General features: G+C 47.8%; 1 protein-coding gene across 1 annotated transcript; it reads right to left on the bottom strand.

The window, feature by feature from the left end:
- Positions 1-16,788: 16,788 nt before the first annotated feature.
- On the bottom strand, positions 16,789-20,910 carry LOC128785202 (uncharacterized). Its single transcript, XM_053937501.1, has 3 exons — positions 20,827-20,910; positions 20,172-20,315; positions 16,789-17,238 (listed from the first exon to the last, which is right to left on the bottom strand). Exons 1-3 carry the CDS (start codon positions 20,842-20,844, stop codon positions 16,789-16,791), a joined length of 612 nt encoding a protein of 203 aa, XP_053793476.1. The 5' UTR covers positions 20,845-20,910.
- Between the last annotated feature and the right edge of the window lie 522 nt (positions 20,911-21,432).

Raw genomic sequence — 21,432 nt, 5'->3', positions numbered from 1 at the left:
GGGCTACAAGAGGATTAGTTCTGTGATGTCTGAGTCCAGCGTTCCAGAAACTGAACTGGCTTCTGCAGAATAATTCATTATCTCTACTGAAAAGCCTTTCTGATGATTTGAAAAGGCACACAGAGAGGGGCCAAAAAATGACACTGGCTCCAGGGGCCTGATCTTTGGCATTGAACTGATGTTCATTGTATACCAGCAAAAGAAGGCTGTAAGGTGGAGACAGACACCCATGGGCACTATGACACTATAAAAAGTAGCAAGGGCAGCTCAAAAATGGCTGAGGCAATAGTACAAGGGAAAGAAGAAAGAAAGATTCTGTTGTAGTGAATGTTCACTGAGCTTACAAACAGATTTTTTTTTCCTCCCTCCATACCATACTGGTGCTTGACAAAGACAAATAAATGCAGTTTTGAGTTATGATACCAACTGTAACAAAATCATCACACCATCAAAGAATGCTGTTTTCAGCAGAAACATATCGGTCAACTCTCACATGGGCTTCAGAATCCTGATTCAGATGGCTTTGTGACAGGATTTACCTGCACATTTATTCTTTAAAGTATTTCATAGCTATTAGAGCTATTATTCAGCTCCCTGGGTGGTTTATTTATTCTTGATGGAAGCTGTAAGTGTCCTGAGAAATGGCCTTCTTTCCAGTGACCGAACAGGTACCATACGGAGAGCTCCTCGCCTGCCATCTGCTCCAGCCTGGTGGGAGGGACCAGCTGCGGAGACAGCAATCATTCCATTTCCTCTGACACTTAGTCCTTGAGGTCTCTGCTGATTGCCCATAACAGCCCCGTAAGGCTTACTTGTGATGTGCACAGCCATCCAGTAAGAAGTGGATTAGGACCATCTGTCCCGTTAAGGGCCCAGATTCCTCAGCGGTGATTATGCCCTGTAAACGCAGGTAGACCTCTGAGCCTAGCAAACCCTAACCATTTCTGGCAGCCAAGGAGCCGGCCACTTCTCCCAGCCTGCACTTACCACAGGCAATGCTACAGGGTCCTGCTTGGCTAAGGGCTCTGGCACCCTTTACACAGCCAAATGTGTCGTGACTGCTGGGGTAACGTTTTGGCAGAGGTCAACCAGTGCGCAGCAAGTGACGTGGGACGTGAGGGGTGACAGCCTGCGCGCAGCTGGTGCCCAGCATGTTGCTCACCTTGTGCCTGAGACACGCCGAGTCCTGGAATCTGTAATGAGTCATTCTTCTGTAACACAGTGAACACATGTGTGTCTGCACTCTTAGCACGTTTGGGGATGATTTAATGATGGATATGTCCAGGGAAGGTGGAAGATGCACAAATATTCAATGCACAACTGTTTTGGGAGCTGCTTACATACACTGAGCTCTCCTCTCAGGTTTTGGGCTGACTTATTCTAAGACTTCCTGTCACTGATTAAACTGTGTTTCAGGCACGACAGCAGTCAGGAGCTGTGCTGCAGGAACTGACTGACAGCAAGGCAGTCAGAAAAGGGATTAGTCCTTCAGGTCAGCAAAAGAAGAAAGAAATTGAAATGACAAAGATAGAGTGCAGTCTCAGAGCTGCAGATTGCACTGCATGGCTGTGGAGCACCTTGTTTTAAAGGTGATGGAAAGAGCAGGAAATTGAGATCTCCTGCTGATCTCTATTACCAGCTCTCACTCCACTTGCCCTGCCACACACAGACCTGCAGACCCACACTTGGGTTTTTAAACACATACTTAGCAGCCAGCTTGAAGAGGAAGAAATGTAAGAGTCACAGAAATCTGTTCTTAATAATTGTGCAATGAGAAAACTTAAAAAGAGGAACCTACTGACTCTGAAGTAAAAGGTGCTCAACTTATTATAAGATTATCCAATTTCTTTAAAGTTGAAAATACTGGTGTTCCTGTAATTTTACCAGCAGGTTTCAGATTAGGCATCTGCTCAGGCATTGCCTGAAGTGGATTACCAGAGCCTTTTGAGGTGCTGGTAATGTTGTATTCACTGAATAAACAACCTGTTGTTCTCACTGGAGTGCCATGCTAAGCACATGGGCAGATGTGGAGGTGCAAACAACACAATGGGGGAATGGGTCACCGCTCACCCCAAAGGGTTGCGATGGGCAAGTCCCACGCACAACAGCTCTGAGCACAGATGAGCTGCAGTGGTGGAAAAGGCATGTTTCAATTCATTCATTTGTTCATTCATTCCTAACACTGCTGCTTTTGCTTCCTGAGACCCTAGAAGAAGTTTTAAGTCTCTCTGAGGAAGTTAAAAACTCTCTTTTCAGGGAGGGGTGTTATTTTTAAAACCCATGCCTTTCAACTGCAGTCACTGAAGCCTTTGAAAGGAAAACAGGCTATCAAAGCAAAGAAGAGTCAAGCTCTTTGCACTCCAGAGGTGTTTGGGAGCAAGTGTGGGCCAGTCTCTGAAAGCAGAGGTGAACTGCCAGGAGCACTGAGATTTCTTCCTATGCAGCCACCAGGCAGGGCCTAGGGGTGAGCAAACTTTCCTGACGCAGCTCAGGTTAGAGGTGACAGCAACCAAAAGAGTAGCATATGCCCTCCATATTTCTTAACATGATTGACAGTTTCTGCTGAAAATAAAAGACCCACCAAATATTACCGGTCAAAAGTGAGCCTCTGTGTAGAGCTGGAGAAGGATTTGGCCCTGATCAGCACTCGCTATCAGCAGCACCAAAGCACACAACAGCTTTTAAAGGAACAGGAATAGACTGAATAGCCAGAAGCAAGGCAGTTTTACTGCAAGGTCATGTGCCCCCTGCACCATGGGAAGGCTTTTAGCTATTTGAAAATTATTACTGCTCAATCTGAATGAGGCATCTTTAAGGACCAAGATGTCCCTTTTTCTTATAGCCTGCTTCCCTCCCTGGCAAAACCCCTGCCTCACAGTTACCTTCGAGCCTGTAACTAGCTATTTAACTGCTAGAAACAACTCAGATTCCATCACCAGGCCCCTCCTGTGCCTGAACATGTCCATACCAGCTTATACTGTCGTGTCCTCGAGCACTGCTCTGGCAGGTGCTGGTGTGGTGTGGTGGCAAACACTGATCAGCTGTGCCTTAGGTCTGTCCTTAGGAATGGTCACTGCTGTTAGTACTGGATTATGCCTGCTCCAACCAGGCACGGAAATTTGCATACAAGGCCTGCATGGAGGCTGCACCATGCTTAAACTGGTTTCAGTTGGCACAAGTTTCTTGGCACTAGTGATGTGATATAGACATTTCAACCTGTGGAGGAAAAGCAAGGCCAAGCTTTGTTACAAACTTTAGGTGAAATCCTAAAATTAGCATTACGCAGAGTGACTGCCTGAAAAATCAGAGTGACAGCTTGTGGATTGAAGGCATAAAATTGAAAGCCTAACAGTTTCTATGGGGCAAAATGCTTCAGGTGGCTTTGGGCATGGCTGTGTGCCAGCTGACACACACACAGGGTCTTCCAGATAAAACTAGAAACAAATTCACCTCTAGACTCTCCTCAGGCTGCTAAAAAATTCTCTGTTTGATCCCAACAGCTCAAAGATAAAACTTAGAAGTTCTCAGGACTGAAGGAGCAGAATCTCAGAGGGAGTTTTAGCCAGCTTGCCTGGCCAATTGATCAAAGACACTCCCTGTTCAAACAGATGGGAGTAGAGCAGGTCTCTTCATGATCCAGCAGAGAAAAATTTTCCTCCAGCACAAAAATAGCCCAAACAAACCTGAATGTGTATTACAACCTAAATAGCACTGCCTCCCATCTGTTAGATAAGGCATAATCAAAACCTATGATGTCCTGCAAAAACTGACAAGGACTCTTTGCCTGAGACAGAAATGCCAGTATCGTGTTTCTGGAGGGACTCTCACTGGCATGGAAGTGTAGTCCTGTGTTAGATCTGACCTACAGCTCTTGCTTTTCCCAGGGTAAGCTGGCTCCTTACAGCACATGCTGAGAACACTGGCCCATGTCTCTCTCATTCTGGCCCTCTCATGCAAATGTCTGGGCTCTTGCCAGAGCTGCTCTTTGTGCCAGTTGAGCCAAGCCCAGCTGAATTCCAGCACCATAGGCTTACTGTGAATGACAGGAGATTGCTCTTGGTTACATCTGTACTCCTCTCTGGAAGCCTCACTCCTGAGGCTTACTGCAGGTTCCCAGTGGCCTCCCAAAGCTCCCAGCAAAAGCTACCTGGCAGCTCCCTGTTTCCCAACACCAGCAGAAAACAGGCAGCCCCACAGCCATCTCAGTGCATAATGTTGGGGGCTGTGCTGGGCAGGCAGCCAGCCCTGCTAATCCATGCCAGGGCCATGGAGCAACCATGAGCTTCCCCGGCATAGCCAGGAGGGGCTGGACATGTGCCCATGGGCACAGTTTGGGCATGCAGGCAGGAGAGCATGGCTGTGCTCCTGACAGGATTTGCTATAAGAGGGCCTTTTCAGGGAGGATTAGCAAACTTGCCCCAAGTAAGCAGTGAGCAGGACAGCCCTGGCGAGGCAGGGTGTGCTTGAAGGAGATGAGCACTGGACCAGTTTGGGGTTGATCACTGCTGCTGGTGCTAAAGCTCCAGGCATTTGCAGCAAGGTATTTTAATGGAAACTAAAAGCTTTGCAGAAGGACAGCTTGAATTGCAAGTGAGCGACAGAAAACTGACAGGCTAATTCTATGTTTCATTTTTAGCAGCATTATTCTGAAGTGTAGGATGGTGGTTAACTGATTTAACCAAGTTCTTACTTCACATAAGAGAGGCAGAACAAAGAAAACTACTTTTTTTTTTCCTTTTTGCAATTTTTCATTATAATCAAGCAGCAACATGCATATATTTAGCTAGACTTCCATCTATAAACTGTTAATTGCTAATGCATGTGATTATAAGAATAGTTTTGCTTCAAAACTATACATAGAGCAGTAACTGTGCACTTAGGTTTGTGTAGTAACAAATAATTTTACTTTTAAATTCCCTATGATTTCTGTCACCCTCAGACTGGCCAAACACACTGGAATGCAGTCCTTGGATATGCCCCAAAATGTACCAAAAGACAAGCCAAGGAGAGAGCAGCTCTCCCTGGCCAGACAGCCTCAAGGACAGTGCCCAGGGATGGATTCCCAAATCAGGCAGGCTGCCCTAGGGAGGGGGTGCAGGCTGTGTCCATCAGCCAGGATGAGTGCAAGAAGGGGGATCCTCCCCAGAACCCAAGCCCATCCTCTCCACAGAGGGTGGCTGAGCTACTTCATCTCCATCTCAGTGGGCTCCAGCCTGAGGGACAGAGATGTGCTCCCAGATTCTTTGGAATCATGCCCAGAAGGATCAGGTGCCCACATCAGTTCCCAGTGGTACATGAACTTGTGATTAAATGCACAAACCAAACTGCTGATAGGGGTGTGTGCCTACATTAGGCTGAGGTGTAGGCTTAGGTTAATAGCCAGCTTTGTGCAGTGGGTATCATGGGGTGATTTACACTGGGAACAGGAATCTTCCAGGTTAGCTGGTGATCCTTTGTCCTTAATCCAAATTATAGCAAAGATGCAGTGTTTGGCAGACGCTGGCAGGATGAAAATTCCCTCTTTCCTCTCCAGCTGCCTCTCAGCAGGGATAGGGTGGGGGTGGATGCAGAAGACAAGCCTCCACAGCCCTTTCAGCCGCTCCTTTGCTGGGAAAGCCCGAGAGCTCACGTGGTTCTAGGGTGTTCCTCTCCCATTATCACTTCCTTCGATCTCATTAGGGTCTCTGTGCAGAAGCGCACGCACACGTGGCACAGCTTCGCTGCTGTAAATTCTCTTTGCAGGGCTCGCAGCTTGGCTCCTGCTGTGCTCCTGCTTTGGCAGAAGGGACCAGCATGTCACATCGCCGCATGCTCCACCCCGACCCCAGCTGCGTGCCCAGCAGTGCTCCTCTGACTCGCAGCTGGCACCGGTGGCTTTCCACGCCTGCAGCTGGCAGACACTAAGTGCTCACGGCTGCCAAATTCCCACCAAGGGGTCTCAGATCAGCAGGAGAACAGACCGTGATGCCTTGAACCCTGCTGGAAGCTGTCTCCCTGCCTTCCCTCAGCCACCTGAGATATGGTGACAACTTTCCTAATAACATATCAGAGTTCTGTTAATCAATAATGTTTAAGGGGTTCACCAGTTCCACTTTGTTTTCCTCTCCTCCAAAGGTTTGATCTCCCTCCTTACAGAGAAGGTAATTTTTAGGATGTTGTTCAACAATACTTATTCTTTTACAGCAGCAAAATCCTTCTTAGTGAGCCTATGAGCAATGATTATTGCCCTGACTACCAAAGGGCTTTGTGTTTGCTTCTTTTAACTTCTTTTCCTTGCTGATCATCCAGTCCTGTGTACTAATCCAAACAAGACCTTTTATAGTAACATGAGCAAACCAGTGTTGTGCAGGCTAAACTGGGCAGGAACATCATCTGCTTAATTACATGAGATGGGAAGGGTTAGACTCTGACCCGAGCTATGATGGGTATAAGCTGTCTACTCTCTAAATTCCCTCAGCTCTTCAGAGAATCCAGAGTCTGACTCACATGTCCAGAGGTAAGTTTTATGGTACAGTCAGGAGACAGGGTAACATGTGCACTGGCCAGCCCTCTCTAGCTGCTGTCCTTCCTTTATCTTCTTTTCTGTTTGGTCTGAGATACCTCCTCAGTGGCAAACACTCTTTTGTGCACCATTTCTGCCCCAAAAGAGCACTACTACTACTTCTATGCCACTGGAGCATAAGCAGTAATAGCACTCAAGTGGGGGAGAAGAAAACAACCAGGGTGTCTCTACTTCCCAAACAGTCTCCAAGAAGTTCCTTCCCTCTTTTCCTGAGTTTTGCCTTCAAAGTTTTCCCTCAAGTCTGCAGCGCAGCTTCTGCTGATGCTGTGAGGTCCATGTATCACCCCCCCGGCTGTAGTCCTCAGCTGCTGTGGTGCCTCGGTAGCTCTGGGGTTTGGTCCAGTCTCACAAGGCAAAACTGACTCAGAAATCACACAGACAAAGAGAAAAAGTGATCTTATAACAGTGGCTGATTTTATAAATTGTTTTTTAATAAGCTGAGCCTGCATTTGATCACCAAAAGCAGGTCATTTTGGGTAAAGGGCACTGACAGGCAACAGGCATTTACTGAGCTCCCTTATGGCAACAGACTAAAAACCCTCTCCCACTGCTGCTTTGCCTCCAAGGGTGTGGTGAATAGGAAACAGACCCAGCCCTCCTCGATCCTCTGATCTCCCGTAATCGGGCTCGCTGGCCTCCTGCAGCAATTTTATCCATAGCCCACCATGCAGTGTGCCCTCATTGCCCTGGGCCTGCTTAACCCGGCTCTACGTTCATTTGCGCTAGCAGCAGCATTACATAAATTACTTACTCGCTAATGATGCCTCTCTTAAGTAAGCAAACGGGATGACATCAGCCACCAGCGACACGCCAGCTGCTCTGGGAGGGAGGGAAGGACTGAGCCGTGTCCGCGTGGGTGTGCGCACACAGACCGCTTGAGCCATGGCTGCATGGCAGAGACAATCCTCCCAGGAATGGAGACAGGATCAGTAATAATTCAGGCCTGGAAGGCACCTTAGGGGATCTCAGTCCACCCTCCTGCTCACATTAGGGTCAGCAATGAGGCCAGACCAGCTTGCTCAGTGCTTTACTCATCTGAATCTTGAAAACTTCTAAGGATGCAGCAAATAGCTTCTCTGGGCAACCTGCTCCAGGGTTCAATTGTCCTCACAGGCAAACATTGCTCCCTTCTATCCAGTCTGACTTCTTTTTACAACTTAAAGCCTCTTTGCCAATTGTCAAGATGGTTTTAAATACCCCTATATACAAAAATATCATGTAGGTGCATTCAAATCAATCCACATCTCTGCCCACATCTTTGTTCATAGCAGCCCAAGCCTTCTCCAGCCTTTAATAAACTTGTTATACAATATTTGTTGTACACAGCATCATTTAATTTGTCTGTGGGAGTGCAGAAATTGGTTCATCTCTTAAACACCTCAAGCAAGCAGGACTATAGGTACTAAGGCAGCTAAAATGACGGCATAGCTTATGTTTTGTCCAGATGCTGCATTATTCCTTCATACTACAGAAACCTGCTGTTCACTAATTTCTCCCAGCTTCCCTCCGGGCAGGAGGATCCCTGCCAGGTGCTCACCTCCAGAAAGTGTCTTCTTGCCCAGCTCAGCCATGAGATCAGATGGTCCCATGCTTGGGGTAGCCTTTCTCCAGCCCAAGCTGGCTGGAGACAGAGACTGCACAAAGTCTCCTGTGTGCTGGGGCTCTGGCACTGGCCTCAGGCTGTGCTTTGGGAGGAAGAGCTTCAACCCCCCCAAAACCATTGTCACTTCACAGGACTCTACCCAGCACCACCTATTTTCGCTCCACCCAAAAGAGTGGTCAGTAGGATCTGGTGCGAGTTGCTGCCATGGTCACGAAAGGAAATCACATCCATCTGCTACATTCAGAGGCCATCTGGCAAACTGACAGCTGGTGAAGAGGAGGCAGTGAAGAGAGGCACTGGAAAGCACCAAAAGAAGTGGTGCTTGTTAATACCCACCTTTGCGAAGGGAACTTTGCTTGAAATGCTTTGGTGGCATAATGCACAACCAGGACAGTGCCAGCTTGCACCTCTGGGTCCAGAAGTCTCTAAAACTGAATCAGATTAGAATGGTCCCAGCAACTCTCAGCTCCCACCATTATGCACAGACCAGTTCTGCATTAGACACGTGGTAGAAGCAAATATTTCCACCTGCACTGAGACAGTTATTTCCAAAACCAAAACATCTATCAAAATCCACTAATTCCCTATCCTTGCACTTAAAATGTGCTTTCAAAATTGCCAGCTTTAACATAAAATCAAGTTCAGGATATTTTAATTTCTCTTCTGATTTTGAGCCTCTTGGGTGTGCTCCAATTCTGTTGTGAGGCTTCTTTCTAGGAAGATGAGTGCCAGAATTTATTTTTTTTTTAATCTAAAAGCAAGACTGTCATAGAATTCTATAATTTAGTGAAAGCAACCAAGGAGAACAAAAAACTATGAGACCTTGCACAGAAGCAATGATAGCAGACTGTGCCATACCACTCACACTGAGACATCTGTATCTGGGGGGGAACACTGTAAACTGAAGAATACCCCTAAAAGGCAAAAAAAACCAGTGACGAGTGTAGGAAGCTTAAGGAAGGGAAGAGGTTGGCTCCTCATGTGTTTTGCTCCCTGGCCTGCCTGAGGGACTGTTGCTGACCACACCACCATGCAACAAACACACCAGTACCAGGTTGAGTGCCCACCACCCCCAGCCCCACTGGGTGCTAGTGCTTACAAAGTGCTTTGAACACATGCCAGAACAATTGTGCACAGATGAAAAAACAGCACAGGGGTGCTGGAGATTAAGTATGCCTAGGGAATAAGGGGCTTTTCCTTCCAAAACTACTCTGAATGAGTTGTCTCAGAGGGCAGGTGCCTGCAGAGACACTGTTGTTTGGTGTATAACCTGCTGTGTAAAATTCTTGCCTGTCATCTCATATTAGATCTGGTAATTTGTTCAAACTGGAAGAGAAAAAGGATTTCTATAGTAAATTTCAGGCATCATAAAGAAACATACAAAAATTTAGGTTCTTCAATTATCAAAGCAAATTTGAAGCCAAAGGAAGCAGAGAAAGCTATTAAAATCTGCTAAAAAGGATATTTAAGTTAAGATTGCCTGAAAATGTAACATGGTTAAATGCTGCCCTTTGTGCATTGTGAGAGCAAGGTTAGTGGCTCAGATATGTCTGTTTGTTAGGAAGAAAAACTCATCTGCAGCAACCCTTCTCTGCAGGCTTCTGGCAAGAAGGAGAAATTGGCTCTCTTCAGTGAGTGGGTTAATACCATACTCACAGAGATTGCTGGGGGACTGAGAGACCTCCCTTCTTCCTGTGGCTAAATTCCTGAACAGAGCTCACCAAATCTACAGCCTGCAGAACACTTCTTCCGAATAAAACGGAGGGGAAAGTGTGATCAGCCTGGGGGTTGCAGAAATCAGCCTCTCCCTACCCAAAGAAGAGGGTCCAGCATATGCCAAAAATAGCACTAAGTGCCCTGGAGACTTTCGTAGTAGTGGAGAAGACCCATCTGTTACCAGAAAGTTGTGATGTCCGGTGTCAATAATTACCAGCAAGCAACCCGAGGAACGCCAGATGTGCCTTCCCCAGGGGCAGAGCGAGGCCTGAGCTTTCCAGCTTTCCAGCGCCTCCTGCTCTGGAAAGGTGCAGCGGGCTGGCAGGCGGCAGGATATGGAGGGCAGCCAGCTGGGAGCTGCTCCAAAGCCGGCGCCCAGACAGAGGTGAAAATCAATAACCTGCTAATAAATCAAAGCGCAACCACTGGCACACAGCCCGGCTTTGCCCCGGCCTCGGGTTAGTCACTTCTGGCTGCTGTCTCCTGGGGCTGGGTCTCGCTGGCTCCTGCTGCCAGCGCCCGGCGGGACAGAGGGCTGCTCCCGGCTCCGGCTGTGCTCAGCCCTCCGGGACGCCCCTTCCCAAGAGCTCTCTCGGATCATCCGCGGTGTTTGCGGGGATGCGGGGCCGGGGAGGGAAGGGAAGGAGGTCAGGCGGCTCACCCCGGGAAGGAAGGGCTCAGGCTGTTCCCAGGGCTCCAGCCCGCAGCCCGGCCGCAGCCCCGCGCTGCGCGGCCGCCGGGCCGGCAGTGACACCGCGCGGCGGGCACCGGCACCGGCCCCGGGCCCCGGGCACCAGCACGGCGGGGACACGGCGGAGGGAGCGTCTGCTCCGCTGGGGGCCGTGGTCCCGGCTGTTGGCACAGGGCTCTGTGCGTGCCCCCATCCTCCACTGGGGGATGAGCCTTCTCCTCCCTCTCCTACTGGATATACATACACGCACATGCATATATATAAATGTATATATATAGCTGCAGCCCACCTCCCTCCTCCTCGACTCAAAGCCTATAACGCTGTCGTGTTTTGCCTCCACGCCCCGCATGCCCATTCCCAATGGCGGCACGGCAGAGGTGCCCCCAAACCCTCTCGGCTCCGCGACACCCTCCGGGAAGCAGCAGCCTTATCTGTAATCAAACTCACCCCGCTTTTTCCCAACCTTAGTCCCTTACACCATCCCCATTTGGCTCGCCCTCCTGGGATGTTTTAAATGAGATTCCGATTTCTTCAAGCCAGAGATGATCTTTTATCATGTCTGGTACAACCCTTCCCGCGCGGGGGTGCAGGCAGCATGGGACCTCCAGGCATAATTACAGTCCCGATAATAAGTACCAGGCACGTTGTTTGTCTCCCCACTCAGGCTGCCACGCCGTGCTGTAATCAAACTTGCTGATTGTTTTTAAAAGGCAGGTGTGTACTTTGGGCCTGATGCAAGGCTGTCCTACATTCTGCTCTGGGTCACGTCAGGATCTTTGGATTCGATACTGAAGGGCTGTGGTAATCCTCCAGGCTCCTGTGCTGCAGGGCTCTGGCTCCCTGCCTTCCCTAAAAGACCTGAGACTCCTGCACTCAGCACAGCATTGTGGGCACAATGCTCAGCCAGGGGACACACCTGCTTGTTTGTCTGCTGCGAAGGAGCGGTGAGCTGATGCTGTCCTCTCATTCCACTTTGTGAACCACAGCACTCCCTGAAGGCTGCCAGCCCCATGATGCCCAGCAGAACGGACGTGCTGGGTACATTTCTCCTAATGTTCCCATTAATAAGCATGTGGTCAGTGCTGGTGCCGGACGACGCTGCACTGCCAGCACTACAGACTCCCATGAGGAGACATGGCAGGACAAGAAGACTCCTTGCTGCCCCTTGGATTAGCATATGTCAAGTCAAGCTGGTCGCTCCAGCTGTGCAGATCAGTACAGAAGAGACATTAGCACATTCTGAGATGCCAATTTGCAGCTGCGGCTCCCTCTGCGTGGCCAGCCTGCCCTGTGGGAGCCACACACCAGGACTGCCACTCTCTCTGAGGAGCTCACCGATGCTTGCAGATGCTGCTGGCACATGACACTGCTGTGGAGCTGCACCACAGACACAAACTTCTGCAGAGATCACGTCCCTGGTTTTCTCCAAGGTGACCTGGTTAAAAGGCAAGTCTTTGGCTTTGGGGAGACAACCAGAATTGTCACTGCCAGATCTGTGATGTGGCAGATCACTTGAGGAAGGTTTGGGAATGCACTGAGACCCTGGAGAATAGTCTTCCTTCCAGATGCTGCTGTGCTGAGGCTGACAGGGCTATGTATCTCTGTGTCCAAGAGTCCTTGGCATGTGTTGCCCAGGACCCATGGGCATGTGTTACCTCAGCCCTGGAGGTGCCTCATCCCCACACATCCAGAATGAAAACCCAGGAACATGTCTCTTCTTTCTGCTCACCCTGTCCCTCGAATGCTAACAGTTTATTCAGTGTTTTCAGGGGCCTCAGATATTCATTTTCAAGCCCCTTCAAAAACATGGCTTGGAAAAATGGAAAACACATCCACACCTGGCATCATGCAGATGCCCATCTGGATCTGGAGAATGCTACAGAAGAGTCTATTCTCTGAATATCACCGAGATCAGAGAGAACTGGGCCTCTCATCTGCTGAGCAAACAGTTGCATAATTGAAACTGCCTCAGGCTCACTGGAGTAAACTCACACACCCGGTGTGTCCTGGAGTTCAATCATTTTAGAGAATAAAAGCATGGAATTATCACTGTCTGCTAGGGACAGTTCACTGCTGCACCTTTTTCAGCTCTCCTCTGGCAGGTTGTCATCACACCTTGTCTATCACACCACCCTCCTCTGCCCTGCACTCTGGGCAGGTTTCCAGGCTCCAGCTGGGGAATACCGACTTGATTAGATTTGATTCACAAAGGCATTTCACAACATTTGTTCACCTAAACAAAATAAAAGTCTTAGATCTAAGGATATTAATTAAGGGCAGGATAGATCCTTTTGAAGCAAACTACTGGTAACTCACCAAATTTTAAATAGTACATAAATAGTACACTTTCCTGCCAAAATCCCCTGCTGAGGAAAAGTTCACATAAGTTCAGCTGCTCAACCCATGATTTCCTGAAATAGGAGGTGACATGTTTCTGACTTTTGGGTCCCTTAATCATAAAGACTCCTGTTCCAATTTTGTCAACAAACCACTCATCTGGTATGCAGGAGGTTTTAGCCATTTTTTCAGGCCTCAGACAAACAGGATGCCAACAAGGATGAGGAGGATGTTGTATTTCTTACTCCTTCCCCTCTGGTTCTTCTTGCTTGGACTCCTAATTGATGTGTCCAACGTGCACACTAGAAACAAGAACAAAAAGCCATCACACCTGCAGCAATGTCCAGTTCCCAATAATTTCTGCTCAGGCTGACCTGGGAGGGAAGAATCCCTGGCCCAGTTCCATGCTGTGGTGTCCGTCATACTCAAAATTCACTTTTTCTCCCCTAGCTGATTTCTCAGTAGATACATATAGATGGGAATAAGCTGGTTCCTGTCTGAAAACTGGCAGACTTTGATGACTACTGCTGAGTTTATAATGTGGTTTGCCACCCCATGCTCTCAGTCTGTCACCATGTTCAGCTCCTCCCATCCGTGAGGCTGTAGCTGGAACTGCTTAAAAAGCAAAGCATGTACCGTGGTGGTATACCAACAGCCTTCCTGGGTGTTCAGGGAGAAGAGCAAAGCTGACTTCTTTGGAACCAGGACAGGGGAGCATCATTTGCAAGCCACTGTCTCTCCTGGTGAAGAGGTCAGCCTCTTTGACCAGCTCAGCCACCAGCTCCTCTTGAAGCACTCACAGGTGCAAGGACCAGGCTGGCTTTGGCTCCTGCCCTTCTGGCAGTTTCATCCTGAAAGAAAACCACTATGGGGACACATTCAGTTTCCTCTCCATTAAACCATTCCAGAAAAATAATCTCCACCAAATGTACTTTCTTCAGAAGCAGCACAAAGCCTGCTCTGTGAATCCCAACAACAATGTGCTCGTTAAAAACTTGCTGTTATGCAGCAATGAAAGTGCTCTTGGGAAATGGGTCTAGAAAAGGGGTACAGTCAGGAGCAGAACAAGTAATTGACGGAGAAAGGAATTTACAGTCAGACATTCCTTCGCTAGGATGGAGTTACTTCAGTCTTACTGCAAAATGCTCTAAGGCAAAGCGAGAGCTGTTCCTGAGCAGAGGAAAACATGCAGGCAACATGTAATACTGGCCTATGGACACTGCTCACATGATGGAAAGGGTACTTGAGGGCCACATGACATCTCTCAGGAGAAGGCCATGGTTGAGGTGGACCTCTGAGAAGAGCAGGAGACTGGCCCAAGCTAAACAAGCTCAGCACGGTTCCCATCAGCTCCCAGCCTTGCAGAAGGTAGAGGAGTTTCATGCAGCGTCAGATACAAGACAGGATTGTGCCACCGCCCATGCTCAGGCACAATCCCGCACTTCCTGTGGGGAAGCACAGCCCCCAGCTTGCCAGGTAGGTCTGGTGCACCACACTGCAACATGAGACAAGACAAAACACTTTCGGCCATATCAGAATGAGTCACTCTTTTAACTGGAAATTTAAATGAGGTGAAGACCTTTGTGCAAAATGTTTCCGTGTCGATGAATCAGCTTCTTCCAAGGGGAAAAGCTGAGCCATTTGAAGGACACTGGCCCGTTATACAGCACAAGCCCTCCCCCAGACACCTTGCAATTAAGGCCTGAGACAAGCTGGAGCAAGCAGGCAAAATAAACCCTGGGTTCACAGGTACCAATTAAGCAAGGAGAGCAGAAAACTGAGTTTACCACTGGCCTGACCAATGCCAGAGGGGAATAGTGTGTTGGCCAATTTCAAAATTAGATTTAAAAGAAGAAGAGCTGGTTAATATGAGCCAACAAGCCTCGCTAGGCTAAAAAATGATGAAATAGCCCTCTGTGTGTTTCTGCCTTCCCCTTTTATGCATATGTCATAAATAATTAACTGGCTCTTTGTCTTCAGCCCTTGATGAATTCTGGGTGTAGCAACAGGAGTAGCCGATGGTATCTTGACTGTTCTCCCTTCAGACAATACTATACTCTCGCATGTAATCCTATGATGGCACAAAGCAGGTTCTCCTTATCCTCCCCATCAGGCTTCTATCTTGTCTTCTTCCTGTGCATGTAATTATCTTCTGGAGTCACGTTCATAGAAGCAATAAGCACATACACCACTCAGCAGCACCGTTCAGACTGGCAGAGCTGCTAATGCTGGGCTATAATTACACAGTAGAAATCCTTCAGCAGCAGTCAGCAGCCCTGGACAATAACAGCAAACAAGTAATACCTTGTAGGCCAGCTTACCCATTAGTTTTTTATTATTTTTGTGGTCATGAGTCATGTGGGAGTACCTAGCAGGTAACGTGTCCCATACAAGTGTTGGGCCTGGAGACCAATGGAGCAGACAATATTTTTTCTTTGTCTGTAATCTGAGCCACCCTCAAGAGACAAGGTGGGTTATCACTGTCCTGTCCTGGCAGTCATGTAGGTGGCCAGGCATGCAGTGGCGATCCAGCATGACCAGGAGTTAGGGAGCTGCCAAAGCAAATGAAACACAAGACAGGAGGTACGTGAATAAATCTGGTCTACCACCACTGCAGGCAAACACAATCCATGCTGGGAACAAGCAAGGGAGAATGTGATCCCATCCTACCCAAAGGCAGGATTGTCATATTCCACTTTCTAGCAAACCATTCAACAGTCCAAAGCTTGGGAACTTCTGCAGGACACCTTGCACACATTCGTGCACCTCCTGGGAGCACCATGAAAGCCACAGTATTCCTGGAAGTGTGACAATAGTGGAAGCTGAACTAAATCACACCACTGTGTGCAGGTGCCAACATTTCATTCAATGTGGTTGAAGTGGGGAAATGTAACCTGCTGGAATCAGGGTGCACTTCTGGTGTGGACAGCCATCACAGGCTGCCAGAGGGAAGGAAGCTTTCTGGGGAAGAAGACAGAACATGGCTGGCACAGAGGGCATAGATGGGAGGGCTGGCCCTAGCTGGGATGAGACAAGCAAGTTTACTTGAGATCTTGGGGGATGATTAGAAAATGAAACACAAAGGTAGGTCTGAAGAGTTGCACGAGCAGTCACAGTGAAATAGAACAACCAGGTAGCATCTGCATCTCCCTCCTTCTCACCCACACCCCTCATCCTGCCCCAGCTGCTGGCTCCACAGGGCCTGAGTCTCCACAGCTCCCTTCTAGGAAAGGACAGCTCCCATCCTTTGTCTCCTGCTAGGCTGGTAGGGCTCTGCCTTTCTTATGTACATCCTCAGGAGTCCTGTGGACTGTCTTTGGCTGGCACTGCAAAGGTGCAAAGGGCACCCACACCCCTTGTGGCCCCTTCCTGCAGGAAGCAGGAACAAAAGTGCAGTAGTGAATTTCCCCCGTCTTTCCATTGTAAGCCTTTTCCATCACAAGCCTTTTATGAAAGCAAATAATTTAAAAACAAATTAATAAAATAAAATTAACTGAGACATGACCTCAGCCTGGCTGCTCAGAGCAAGAGGCAGTGTCTGGACCTGGTCAACTGTTGCTACACCTATGCCACAGCATTTTATGAAGTAGTCAGAGAAAAGGCAGGGTCCATGCTGCATGTTATTAATGCTTTTGGTGAAAGAGCAACACTATTTCCATGACTTTCCAGGTTTTTCTTATGGCAAATTACTGGGAAGTGTTTACCTAGCTACTGGAGTTGAGAGTGAAATGAACACATTGCAACAAATAAACTGCCCATTTTTCTTTTTTTTCCTTAAAAACAAACACAAACACAGTGGGATCAAAATCTCATCTTTTCTTTGGTAGATGCAATGCCTGACTTGTCCCAGCTAAACACATTTCTCTCCAGCTTTGTCCTTCACTTTTCAGTGACGCTCCCAGCTAGCCTGGGATCCCAGAGCAACATGGAGACAACACGAGGATCTATCTGGGACAAACACTCCTGTGCAGAGTGACAACAAGCACAAGGCAGGGGATTACTGCAGGCTAGGGAGTGTGTCCACCTCAAAAATGCTGTTGACTGCAGATGTATGAGGAAACATGTCACCACTGTAGACAGACGTGTACATAGTGATGTCTGATTCAGATCACTACTAATTACTCTGGCAGAGTACTTTAGGTGCCTTAGAAAGCCAACACCCACTGATGAGGCATGATCCTTCCTGGAGCCCTGTTCTGCCACTGACTGCAGCTTGGGTGTTTCAGCCTGTGCTTGTCTTTCCTCCTGAGAAGGGGCTTGCAACGTCTTCTGGTGCAGAGCTCCCACAAGGAATGTGTTCACTGCTCTGTCGTGAACTGAATGACAGCCCTGAAAGCAAGTAAATTTATGACAGTTCAATACTCAGCTATAAATAACTGCTCTCGGGGTGTGGGTTTTCACCCACTTTTACTTGGCAGTGAATTCTCTCAGGAAGTGAAGGAAAAGTATGGCCCATGCCCTAAGTGAGGAAGAGGGAAGATGCTAGCTCTGCCCCTCTGTCCATGCAGAGAGGCTCCAAACAAGACTAAAAGCAAAAAAGAAAAAGGCAAGAACAAATGATGGATGTGAAATGCAGGAGAGAAATATAACTAAATATCAGAGGGGTAAAAAAAACATCCAGGAAGGGATGTGCACTTGAAGCACCCCTTCTCCATGGCCAGGGCTTCCATTCCCAACTGTGCCACCTCCAGCCCCACCATGGCCTCTAACCCATTGCAGAAGACCTGAGAGATGTGAAGGCCACTCTGATCCAAGGCTCCCTCATTTGTTCCCAGGGCACAGTTCATCCTGCCCAACCACCTCTGTATTCCAGCCGCAGTGAATGAAGAGGTAAATGCCAGCTCTCCTGGACACTCCCACGTGACACTAAACCCATGGAGCACAAACACTGGTTCCTGCAGGACAGGTAGTCTTCAAAAGAGCCAGCACCCCAGGGAGTAGGTATTTAGGCATACTTATAATTTGATTTTAAAGGTTGGAGAATCCTCGGCAGAGAGCTGGGGAAAGTGGTGTGAAAAGACCACACTGGTTTTCTAATTGGCATCTTCTTGGCACTGTAGCAACGTATATTAGCAATAGCAAAACATCCAAGACAAGACATTCAACAAAAACTAGGTCAGTGGAACAAAACACATTATTGCTGAAACCAGCTTGCCTCTCAACATTAACTGTGCCATGAAAGACACTGACTCAAACCCGATAAGAGATGAAATATTAGAGGTTGCAGCACGCACTTCTCAAGAGCTCCTCCATCGATCCTGCTGCCCGGTTGACAATCAGCCTCTTTGACAACTTCTAGTTTCACCAGGACGTCATTTTATTTTCCACCCTGTGCTGGTTTGAGGCTCCCATATGGAAGCTTGTGCCATCCAGCGTTCACAGCAGTGTTGACTGCTCTGGCGTCTTCTGCACAGTACTTACACACCCATGGCAGAGGTCTATCCCACACAGAGGCTGTGCTATTCCATCACATGCTCACTCACTCATTTTATACAGGGCTTTTTTCCCAAAAAGGAAAATGGAATTATTTTTTCAGGTTTTCTTTCTGTTTTTGTTTCATCTTGGTTTGGTTTTAAATCATCTTAATATTACTTGCAGAAAAAGGAATTGCATTTTGGACTGATGCAAGTAGCCATGGGTGAAAGGATACTCTCATTCAAATATTGAACTGAGGTCACACAGCACAAGGAAGTAAATTAAAATATTTTTATCACTGTTATGGTAAAGACTCTTGAAAAAAAAACCCAGTATTTTGCAACCTTGCATTTCCTGACACATGAAGATGAATCTAAGTCCCAGCCCTGGGAGTGAAGACCTTTGTTTCTTTGCTCCTATGGAAAAAGAAAGTGGGAAAGCACATCAAAAGGGCAATACTGCTTGTCTAGTTGCCCTCTGGGAAAATGGTGGGACTGTGCTCTAACAGAAACAATTGAGCAGATGCCTGCAGGTGGATTCAGAGCAATGACAAAGTTAGGAAACCCACCAATTTGTGTCAGAAAGGAAAAAAAAAAGCCTTTGGCTGCAGCTGAAGAAGTGCTTTTGATGTTTAACAATGTTGACCTTCAAAGTTCCCCCAAAAATATGAGGTAGACTCTGGCTGTTTCTCTAGAAAAAATAATGCCAGAGCTATACTGAAAACTGGAAAATAAAGGTTAGGAACAGGATGGTTCATTAATGATAAATCACCATGACACTCTTTTATTTACAGGGAAACCAGAAAGTTTCTCTTCTCAGGTGTACCAAGGTCTTCAGGAGGAAATGATTGCATATACAGTTGCTGACTCTGTTATGGATAATTATAATCTGTTTTTCCACTGAAGTAAACACCCTCATCCTTTTGCAGTTCAACTCAGGTGATAGTTTTCAGCACTTACATCATCATCATAAAAAAGAGTGTCCAAAGTCCTGCAGGGACTGGGAGGGGCAAGCAGCAGGCATCAGCTCTGCCTGCTGCCAGGAACATCAATAGCACCTGACAGGTGATAAGCAGCATTGCATTCAGCCTGGGTAAGGGCAATATCCAAGCAGGCAAAATCAATAGGTCCTGAAGCAAAATAAATCTGCTGAGTTTTGAAATAGATTTCTACTTGAAAGAGAAAAGTTAGCATGGAGGAGAAGCTGGGAGAATCAAAAGGGCTGCCAGTGTGGGCTGCCCTTGTGGAGTGAAGAGGGAAACATCATCCCATCCCAAGCCATCCCATCACTGCTGCCATTTGAGGGAACCCAGGGACACTTACCCTTGGAGCAGATCCAAAGAAGGGGAGTGACTGGCCCAGGCACCACAAGGATTGAGGTATCCCCAGCAAGGAAGCGTGGGGAGCTCACCCTGTTCCCTGAACCCTCACACACAGCCCTCTGGGTCACATCAGTACAAATATGTAGCTGCCTACAAATGCAAATCAGGTGCAACGTGGTGTTTCCCAAAGCATTTGCATCTCAGACACCCACATATTCCTAAAACTCTCCCCTTCCGCCTATGCACTCTGCGTTAGTATCTTCATTTCTAAAATGGATATGGTAATTACCCGCCTCTCTGGCAGCAGCAGGAGGAGAGGAGATACCTGCTCTGCTGCCGTTACCTCCACGGTGGCAGCACCACATCCCCTTCCCATTCCCCCTCTGCACCATGTGCCAGGCAATGCTCGCTACTCCATCAGCACCTGCAATTGCATCTGGAGACTTTGGGAGAGGAGAGAAATGCCAGCTCTGCATCCAAGCCCTGTTTAAGATGGTTTTCTGGGATGATGGTTCCTGACTATTACCTCAATATCTTCAGGCTTCTGCCTCAGGAAAACTTCAGGCTCCCCAGACTGGCAGCGCATCTGATTGTTGTGTTTCACACATGCAGCTGCTGGCAGGCACGTGATGGGCACTTGCCAGAAATACCATGGGGTCATGAGCGTGCACTGCAGGGAAATGAAATCTGTGTGGGTGCCTTTCAAGGAAACCACAAGTCCTTGGGCGCCCCAGCAGTCACACAGCTTAAGAGAATCAGTCCCCTGTGTGAATTTTTTGCAGCGTATTTTTCCTGCATTGTCAGCCTTTTGTACTTCCCCTTCATAGCTAAGCCATGTCTTCAGCTCTTCTTGGCAGTGCTCATTTCTCACAGTAAGAGAATATCATCAAAACCTAAGAATAACAAACAGAAGTGTATTCTTGCCAATCAGCATAAAGCAATCTCACATTAAAGTGACCTTCTGGATTGCGCTTTATGTTCTATTTACTCAAAACATAAAATCCTATTTTCTTTTATATAGGAAAGAGGGAAGTGTACAGACAAAGGAGTTTCACTTCAGGAACACAGAATACCAAGAGTTCACCAATTCAGTTTGCAGGCTGAACTCAGCAATTAAAATATCACAACACAAGTAGGAATCTATATGCTCAAGAAAACACTTCAGCTAATCATCCACCTACTTCAGGCAGGTAATCCATCAGGTCTGGCCACTCTGACACTTTTGAACATTTGTGCAAATAAAAGCAGAAGCAGTAGGCAGTGCAGCAAGTTAGACCTTGAGGCAGGTGCACCAGCTGTGGGCAGAGCAACATACCTGACCTAAAATCTCCTAGGCCAAAGAGGAAGCCATCAAGACTGAGCTCACAGAGTAGCACATATGGTGGGGTCATAGTGTTAAATTCCGGGTGCTCAGGTCCTTCTAAACCTCTCAGACACAAAAGGTACCACCAAAGCAGCAATGTAGCAAGCAAGAGGATGCAGCTCCCCTTGACTGCAGTAGATGCAGCTCACCATACAGGCTCTCAGGGAGGTGCTGAGTGTAGTACACTAAATTAGTAGAAATGCTGCAGCACACTTATTAATGCATCCTGTGAGCTGCTGGACTCACAGAAATTCCAGAGAGCGTGGTGGAAACAAACTCTTCTCAGCTGCAGACCTGTTTGCTCAGCCACTCCAGCTCTTATTTTTCATCCATGTCAGGCTCATCCTGAAATAGGGAGCACTATACGGTGATGGTGCAGTGGTCCTGAGCTTTTCACTACAAGCGTAACAAAGAACAGCCCTGG

The sequence above is a fragment of the Vidua chalybeata genome, chromosome 3 (genome assembly GCF_026979565.1).
Source record: "Vidua chalybeata isolate OUT-0048 chromosome 3, bVidCha1 merged haplotype, whole genome shotgun sequence".
Classification (NCBI taxonomy): Eukaryota; Metazoa; Chordata; class Aves; order Passeriformes; family Viduidae; genus Vidua; species Vidua chalybeata.
This window is presented reverse-complemented; position numbering and strand designations above follow the sequence as displayed.

Coding starts and splice junctions, on each gene's coding strand:
- LOC128785202 (XM_053937501.1), bottom strand. Junction 17,239..20,171: donor AGAAGCCTGAAGATATTGAG/GTAATAGTCAGG, acceptor ACTTGCTTTCAG/GGCTGTCATTCAGTTCACGA.